Raw genomic sequence first — 10,287 nt, 5'->3', positions numbered from 1 at the left:
TTCGGAGAAAGATAAACACAAAAATGAATAACGAATTTTGGTAAAAAAAAAAACTAATAAGGAATTGTGTATATAGTAGATAATATGAATGATATTTATAAGAGAGACCCAAAAAGTGAGAGATCATCAGAGACGGTTAACGGATTACAGCGAATTAAGAAGTGAAGTCTGTTTTAAAAACAATTACCTTTCAAAAACTGTCAAGTGCAATTGATTGTATTTTATTGTTATTCTTTTTTTTAATATTTTATTTTTAATTTATCTTCTTATTTTTTAATTGGCCATTAACTTCTGCACGTTCTCACGTAATGGAAGTTTTATTTTTTTTCTTAAAAAAAATATTTTATTTTTAATTCATTTTTCTTATTTTTAATTGGTCATTAACTTCTCAACGGACGCATACAATATTTCAAAAAAAAAAAACTGTGAAGTCGTGGTATATTGTATTTTATTTTTAATTTTTTAATTGCCCAATAAATTTTCAATTGATATATGGTGGACAAAGACCATGATTTAACAGAAGTTTTATGTTTTTCTTACAATTTTTTATTTTTTATTTTTAATTCATTCATTTTACTTTTTTAATTGGCCATTAACTTCTCGACAGACGTGCATATTATTTCTATTAATAGAAACTTGATTTTTTCTTAACACTCTAGTTAGTTGACACGTGTCAAACTTGCCAATTTATCATGTTTGCTTTATTATAATGTATAGATATTAATTTTTATATTTTATTATAAAAAGTATTTAATGCTCACTGTTATGAATAATAAAATTCAGAAAATGTTAAATTTTATTTTCGAAAGATGATTTATTACAAGTCAATTGATTAAAAGATAAATATAGTTATAATTTACCGTAGAAATATATGAAACTAAATATTAAGTTCAGATTAGTTAATTAAACAATGACCATTAATCATGTGTTAATTAATTTAAAGAGAAGTGTGTATTTGATTATTAGTATTTCTCCTAAATAATTTATTGATAAAAGTCTAAAGAAAATTATAAAATGTAATAAATTTATTATACAAACTATACATCTGACAAAAGTTTGTCATAATTATTTAATTAAAACATGATTAATTATGAGAAAAGATCTTCGTTGTAATCAACTACTTTGGCCATTGTCGACGAAGACAATAAATATAATAAACTATAGTTTAATAGATCAAAGGATAAACCGTTATTCCCATATGAGAGGCTTTAAACTATTAATATTCATTTTGATCTGAAACTTGTATTATTATGTTTATTCTGGAATTAAAATTATTTATAAAAATTAATATTTGTTTATATTAGTCAAATTCGCACTGGTATTTTGCTAATTAATATCTAAAGTATCATGAACAAATATTTTAAACTTATTGTTGAGTATTTTTTTTTTGTTTATAAAAAATACATAATAACCACCATAAACTCATACACAACAATGTATAACATCCACACACGTCCAACATCACACACACCTTCAATCTAAAATATTAGTGTTATATAGTTTACAACTTACATGATAAAAAATAATACTAAATACTAATATGTGTCGAGCACTGCACACACTTTCAAAAGTGTTAGTGCTACATAGTTTACAACTCACATGATAAATAAAAAAAACTTTATAAAAAAGTATAATTAAGGATCAAAACGAAAAAACAATTATAGTACCAAATTGAAACCAAAGAACCAATCTAACTAACAAAAGTATAGTTAAGGGTTAAAACATAACGAAAAATAATTAAAATACCAAAGTGAAACCAAAGAACTAATTTGGCTAACAAAAGTATAGTTAAGAAGCAAAACGAAACGAAAAGTAATCATAGCACCAAAGTGAAACCAAAAAATAAATCAAAAGTATAGTTAAAGACCAAAACAAAACAAAAAATAATCAAATCATCAAAAAATAAATTGAGTGACTAAAAGTATAATTTAACCATGTAAAAAAAATTTAAAAATCACTTTTGAAATCACCTAGCATCTCTATCTTTAATAAAACCTTGCAAAATCTCCATATCGTGAACAATCCTATGATGTAAATTACCGTCACTAACAATAATATTTGAATATGTCATATTCGGGACCATAACCTTTGAGTGTAAATTGACTCCGTAATCATAACAGCATTGATGGTTTTAAACATGATTCTCCTCTGACACTGCACCAGTCCACGAACTAACAATAAATATATTTGGATATTGATGATCCTCTCATAGATGATTAGTGTTGGCTGAATTAGATAAGCTGAAACCAAAAAACACATGTATTACATTTTTAGGACCCTTTGTAGCTCAAATTCCATAAGTGTCTCTTGAATGATTTTTGAATCCTTAAAATCAACTGAATCTAATTCAGAAGCTTCTTCGCGATTTTTATCCATTTTTTCCTGATCAGTGGATTTTTTTTGGATAATAGTTGTGTCACCCAGTACAACATTGGAGATATGTTCAACAAATAAGAATTAACAGCACAATGAGTATTATTACCCTAAATACCTTTCTTTACACTTTTTGTTTTGACAATGTTCGAATCAATGTTTTTACTGACATACTTCTAGCCAACTTCTTTATTGTTGGAACATCGTTATCAGATGGTGTTTATACCAATTTCTTTTCCACTCCCGCATCTTCAACCTAGTGAGCTATTCCATTATCATAAGAATATTTTCAACATTAATTATCTATAAAATGCCCTACAACTTTACATGATTCACAGAGCAATGACAATTTTTCATAATCAATGTATATAAAAAATGCATATCCTTCACGAATTGAATGACTTAATGGTTGAGGTGGAATAGTAAAAACAAATTGAGTGGTAAAGAGGTTAAATTTTGATATCCACTTTTAACATAGTACTAACAATCGTGGTTTTAAATTGCGGTTGTAGTCGTTGATATGTGGTTGCAGTTGCAACCACTATGGTTGAGGACATTGCGCCTGTTGCGATGCAAATTGCAGTCATTGCAGTGTGAATTTATTTTTTATTAGCACAAAATATTTAATTTATTATTAATTTTATAACTCACATGTCTCCTATTTTATCTTTCATATCTCATAACTATTTCATTATCAACTCTCTATCACTTTAATATATCATTAATCTTTTAAAAGACACTATAAATCTAAGATACAAATACAAAGATACAAAAGTAATTTTTTTTGGAACACAACATAGTCCGTTGTGCCATGATGTGGCCTGATGCGTTGTGATACGATCGTTGCTGCGTTGCGATGCGGTTTTTGTTGTTAATTTGATCATACCACAATTGTAGTATGATGGTTGTGTTTGGTTGAAATTGAAGATTTAAAAGAATTTCACAATGCTTAAAATTGTAAAGGAATAAAGAGTTAAAAGTTATATATGATTTTTTTTATTTTCTCTTTTACTTTTGTGTAAGAATGTAGTGAGTAGTTTAAATATTTATTTTGAAGAGTCTGAGTGTCTTATGGTGGGTCCATAGAGAGTTTGAGAGCAGCATATGTATTATAAGGATTTTCACATTAATTATTTTTTCTCTAAAATTAGAGTTTTGATATTATTTTTATGTGTTGTGATTATTATTTAAATTTATCTATCTATTTATTTTTGCAATAATATGAAACAATTGTGGTCACTATGGCAAGTGCAATATTGCGGCCGTATTGCATAAACAATTTAAATCCATGCTAACAATTACAAACAACATTAACCTTGATTGTTAAAAAAAAAAAAAAAAGTGACACACTAATCGTTTTTAGACAGTATCATATTTTAATATTTCGAAATTCATTTTTTTTTACAGGAATATTTGGAACTCCTAATGATCTAATTATATATGAATGCAATTGGAACAATAATAGTACTTGAACAATGACAATATATGCTTTTAACATTGAATTATATTTCTCACTTGCTTTACTCAAAAGTGGTGTTGGTTCATGAATTATATTTCTCACTTGTTTTACTCTTTTTCCCTATTCTGAATACTGGTTATGTTTATGATGGTTACAGGAAATTTCAGAACCGAAACAATTCAAGAAAGATTCTTCCTTACTTTAACTCTGTCAGTAGCTAGTTGCAAGTCACGGGCTTTTCAAAGTTCATCGGTGCTTTATTTCCTAATTTTAATGGTAAAAAGGAAAAGGCATAATTACTTTAAACTTTAATTTATTTTTTAGATTTAAATTGACCCTTAATTTTAAAAAGAGAAAATAGACTATACACCATTAATATAAATTAATTTTACAGTGATAGTCTATTAGAGTCATTGATTTTGATGTCATTATATTTTTATAACAGTTTGAAACAATAATCACAATATGAATGGTTCTAATTGATTGTCTTTTGAAAAATATAGTTTTACACTAAACAATACGCACTATTTAATCTCATTTTTAAAACGTTCACTTTAACAAAATTTGATTTTTTTTAACGTGAGAAGTTAATAAAATAAACGAATCAATAGTTAATATTATAATCAGTCATGATTTGTCATATATAAATATATAATATCAAATTTTTATTTAATCATCAATGATTTATATTACTCAGTTTTTTTAAAAAAAATTGGTTATTCACTTTATATGAGTCAAATCTATGATAACGACAATAGTGAAAAATGATCTAGCATATAATGTTATTTTAACCTAGCAATTGAAATGCATAGTTAAAGGCTTATTCCCCAAATTCTATTGTTTATAAAATCTTTGAATGATAAGATTTTTTTTTTAAGGAATGCAATTTTTTAGGGGAATTAAAATCCTTCAACTTACACAATTGTGAGGTCTTGAGTTCAAATTCATTCATCCAAAGTGTGTTTAGATGAAGGAAATTTTTAGAAAATGTAATTTTTTTTAGGGGAATTCAAATCCTTCAATACAAATTACCTTGTTAGGATAATAAATTTGAAAAATAAAGGAATTTCATGAACTACTTTATCAAAGTTAAATTTAGACGATTTGAAATATCATCTAAAAACTAAGAATCTAAAATTCCCTCTTATCTTTATAATATATGAATTTTAAAATGGTCTCTAACTCCCTATCAATTTTTCAAATTTACAATTTTGACCAAATATGTTTCAAAATTTGAACATTAGCCCCTATTTTATTTTTTTGCAAATTGGTCCCTAAAATTTTCAGTTTGCAATTTAGTCTTTAAACACTACAAGAAATTTCAAAGATTGTGTCATTTAGGTTGTGGTGGTTACTGAAAAATCACCCTTGATGTTGAATTGTGATGTCTCTGCAACCTTTTTTACTAATCATCACTGCTGTGAAATAAGAAATCTTTTTTTATTTTCGTTCGCTCCAAAACCCCCCAATTTTCAAACTTATTTTAGTTTTCTCCAAAACCATTATCGCCCAAAGCTCCAAAACTTGTTTGATTTTCGTTTTCCCCAAAATCGCGACCAAACTCTTTATCTCCATCTTAATTTTATTTTCCCCCAATTTGCGTTTCATCCTCCATCTTATGTTCCTCCTCATTCACGATCACCCTCCATCTCGGGTTCCTCCTCGTTGTGACCTCCATCTCAAATTTGCTCCTTACGGCCTCACTTCGTCTCAGTTTGCTCTGTCTTCATCTTTCCGTCGCCTTATGTCTTCTTGTATGTGCTATACAAGGTAATGCTCCCATCTTCTTTGTTCTTCACTCTTCCTTGAAAATTTTACTAAAATCTTAGTACTCAAATTCTTGTCCCATAAAATTTCAGAACTCAAAAACCTAAAATTTATTGTATCCCATAGAATCTATTGCACTCAATTAGGTGGAAGCTTATTGTTGCGCACAAATTGAAAGTCGTTGCGGCACAAACGTTGAAGGTTGTTGTTGTGCATAAATTGTTGCTCAATGTGAACTCAAATATCTCTCGATTCTCAGGTAACAATTCGTTGTTGCATCTTTAATTCCAATACTTTATGTTCAACAAAGTTGGCAAGTGCATGAAGATATATACCATCACAAAACAACATAGAATACTTGGATGTATAAAGTTGCACTACATTTTCATAAAACAACTTCCAGATTTGTTTCTTGGTTGGCTCATTAATTTATGGCTTTGAGTCATTTCTATTTGAATGAAGCAACAGTAAGTAAATATTGAGGCTATTGCACAGAAAAAAAAAGATATTGAATAATTGATATTTATAACTAGAGTCCATATTCTTACAGTAATAGAAAATTTTAAACCTTTTTATTCTTTCAAATCATGACTTGATGGGTGAAGAATTGAAATTTTGAGCTATGAAAGTAAGCATGTAAGATGTGAAATTTATTTAAATTTGAAGTTGATTGTAATGCCAAGTTATCAAGCATACCACATTTGTTAATTTATTTGGAATCTTTTTCAGTAATTAGAAGTGTAGATTCAAATTATAGAGAGTTGTATGCAAACAAATTGATAGACAATTTTGTATTGGGTTTTTTGTTTATTTTGGTTCCTTTTAACTAAACTCTAATTATGCTTTAACATGTACTTTTCTATTCTTGCACGTCTTGTGATTTGGTGGTGTTATTATTTTACTATAAAGTTAATTTATCTTTGCAAAAAATAAAATATTGTGCGTGTGCTTCGTGTAGAAACTCTATGATGTTATGAATCGCTTTTTTATTATTATACCATTAAAATAATAATTAAATACTATAATACTACTCTTTTTAAATTATATACTAAACTACCATTGATTTTAAAGATTGTATTTTTTTCTCTTAGAAGTCGGTTCTTGCTCCTACACTTTCTCAACTAAGTTTTTTTTTTTTTTTTAAAGAAAGAAGGGAAATCGGTTTCTTGAATACCAATTTCTCAACATGATTTTTTTTTTAATTTTGTAATTTTTAATTATTAAATTTATTTTATCATTTATAAAATTATTTTTATTAGTAGTACTATTTAATAGGCACATATATATGGAATTTGATCAATTAATAAAGCCACGTTCACCCACTACGAAATAATACAACACATTATTTTTCGTTAACATCTTTCTTAATAATAAATATATATTTTATTAACCAATAATTATTATTTTAATTAAATAATTATTATTTTAATTAAATAATTATTATTTTAATTAAATAATTATTATTTTAATTAAATAATTATTATTTTAATTAAATAATTATTATTTTAATTAATTATTATTTAATTTAATTAATTAGTTTAATTTAATTAATAATTAATTTAAGTTTCATTTATTATTTAATTAAGTAATTAATATTTTAATTCAATAAATAAATACAATGTTAATTTTATATTTTATAATTATTAAAAAAAATTAATTAAATGGACTCCATAAAATAACAATATTTAATTTAATATTATAATTAATACCAAATGAGTGAAAAAAATATATACAGATTTTATTACAATATTTTTATTACATTAATTTCTTATATGGTGTCCAGTCCCACATCGTGGTGGTCGACGAATACGACGTGGACGACGTGGAGGTGAGTTTTCTTCGTCAACTGGGGCATATGTCTCCTGAACATTTTCACTTAGTAGGTCGACATGCATCGAAGAAGTATGATCTACTTGATTTGGGAATGATGGAACACCAAATGAGTACATGTTATTAATATAATGAGTAGCCGATTCAGGCGTACCCAGGTCTGTACCAAATAAGTTATTCACAAAATCTTGATCACTTGAATGTAGAGATTGTCGGTGATCATCTTGTTGAGTTGACATGAATTGAACTGATTGTCTTGGTGGTTCAAATTGTTGTTGTGTTGGGGTGAAAGAAAATGAATGACGATGTGGTTCTGGCACTTCATTTTCAATAGAAACAGGAGGAGTCAGTAGGCGAGGTCTATTACGTCTTTGTCGGTGTGATGGTTGAGTTGGCTCTTCTGCAACACCACATCGTGGGTCCCGTAGTAGGTGTAGAGCTGATAGATACAAATTAGAGTTGTGTCTAAACCACACCATATACTCCTCTGTTGGTATTGGGTGTCCATGTATCGGTTGACCGGTAAGACAATGACTTCGACGTTCGTTCCAAAATTGAATTCATGCAGCATGTTTGTCTTTCCAATTTTCCAGATGATTCCCTCTCATATCCTGATAGTGAAGTGTATCAATATTTTCAGGTTCATCTGGTATTTCCTGCAAAAGTCCAAATTGCAATTTGACTCTATCTATTTGATGCCATTCAACAGTTGAGAAACAAATCAATGCAGTTTTGGCAGTCCATATCATTGAATCCTGATATGCTTGTTGTGGTATGACATTTTCAAGACCCCTATAATGCATCCATATGAACTAGAGAAAAAAAGACATATTAGTAAGACAACACAATTATAATAAATATAAATTTTGTTGAACAATGAAATTTTAAACCTGATAATGTTGCATGTGATCAATGTTTGATCTATAACTGACAAGATCCCCGTATGGAGTTCCAAAATGGATTAGTCCCCTGCTAATCCATCTAGTAAAAGAATATAAAACTATTATTTAGCAAGTTTGACAAGTATATTATATGTAATTTATTGGATTAATATGAAAAATGTTTTACCGTTTTGCTAGTGGAAATGATATCTCTCTAGTGCAATGAGGGGAAATGAACGGCATGCGATACCATACCCAAGATTGAAGGAGCAATGTACATCCACCCATACATGCATAAGACGGTGCGGTTGCACGACACATTTGTCTATAAAAGTTTGCCAAACACGCTGAACCCCAACTATATAGTCGAACACGTTGAATATATTTCAACATGGGAAGATACATCAAATGAACTCTATTGCAAGATTTGTCAAGGATTACCAAACCCCCAATCAAGCGTAATAGGTACGCTCTACAATGTTGTTGTACTTGCTCAGCTGCTGCATTATTCGGAACATGAGCAAATGTGTCTTTTAACCATTTCAGTTTGACGAATTGGCCCACCATTTGATTTTTTTGGAGGAATGACACCCAAAAGTTGTTGGCATTCTTCATCCCAATCTAAAGCGCCACCTCTAGTTACTGGTCTTCCGTTGATAGGTAGACCAAGTTATAATGCAACATCTTCAAGGGTTATTGTACACTCTCCTATTGGAAGATGAAATGTGTGTTTCTGTTCTCCAATGTTCTACCATTGCGGTCACCAATGATGGGTCCACGTTACATATCCCAATTTTGCAACGGTAAAAAACCCAGCTTCCTCTAAGTAGGGCACTATCATTTCATTTGGTTCCTCCATTCTAAAGTGGTGGTGACATTCAATCAAGTTCTACATTTAAAATAAATTTAATATTAGAGTTATGAAAATGATGATTAAAAACATGTATACATAAGATGATTACAACCACTTACCATCTCAACGATATCTCTAGACCTGTGAAGATACTGATTTCTTAAAAGAGCCATGGAGCTTGTATGTTGTGAATGTGAGAGCTTTAAAGTGTGTGTGAATAATAATATGAACATAATGACTATTTATAAAACAATTGCAATTCTATCAAAAAATCTGAACTAGCCAATCAGTGGATGATTTGAGGATTACGCTGACGTCATCGTACCAGATTACGCTGACGTCATCGTACACATATTCATTATCTTATCCAAAAATCCGAACTAGCCAATCAGTGGATGATTTGAGGATTACGCTGACGTCATCGTACTAGATTACGCTGACGTCATTGTACACGTATTCATTATCTTATCCAAAAATCCAAACTAGCCAATCAGTGGATGATTTGAGGATTACGCTGACATCATCGTACCAGATTACGCTGACATCATTGTACACGTAAGCATTATCCTATCCAAAAATCCGAACTAGCCAATCAGTGGATGATTTGAGGATTAAGCTGACGTCATCGTACACGTAAGCATTATCCTATACAAAAATCCGAACCAGCCAATCAGTGGATGATTTGAGGATTACGCTGACGTCATCGTACCAGATTACGCTGACGTCATCGTACCAGATTACGCTGACGTCATCGTACACGTAAGCATTATCCTATCAAAAAATCTGAACCAGCCAATCAGTGGATGATTTGAGGATTATGCTGACGTCATCGTACCAGATTACGCTGACGTCGTCTTACACGTAAGCATTATCGTATCCAAAAATCCGAACCAGCCAATCAGTGGATGATTTGAGGATTACGCTGATGTCATCGTACCAGATTACGCTGACATCATCTTACACGTAAGCATTATCCTATCCAAAAATCCGAACCAGCCAATCGGTGGAGGATTTGAGGATTACACTGACATCATTGGGATGTTATCCATCATAGTATAAATATGTAATGTTGTTCACTTATTGAGTACACAAACAAATATCATTCTAAACACTTACTCATACAC

General features: G+C 29.4%; 1 protein-coding gene across 1 annotated transcript in view; it reads left to right on the top strand.

Moving 5' to 3' along the window:
• The first annotated feature begins 8,985 nt into the window (after window positions 1-8,985).
• Window positions 8,986-10,287, top strand: part of LOC105851974 (uncharacterized) — a 3,659-nt gene continuing 2,357 nt past the window's right edge. Inside the window, exon 1 of the mRNA XM_012715064.3 lies at window positions 8,986-9,113. Coding sequence (XP_012570518.1) covers window positions 8,986-9,113 — 128 coding nt within the window. The remainder of the gene's footprint in view (window positions 9,114-10,287) is intronic.

Source organism: Cicer arietinum, chromosome 4, assembly GCF_000331145.2.
Source record: "Cicer arietinum cultivar CDC Frontier isolate Library 1 chromosome 4, Cicar.CDCFrontier_v2.0, whole genome shotgun sequence".
Taxonomy (NCBI): Eukaryota; Viridiplantae; Streptophyta; class Magnoliopsida; order Fabales; family Fabaceae; genus Cicer; species Cicer arietinum.
Note: the sequence above shows the minus strand (reverse complement) of the source record. Positions and strands in the feature narration are given on the sequence as shown.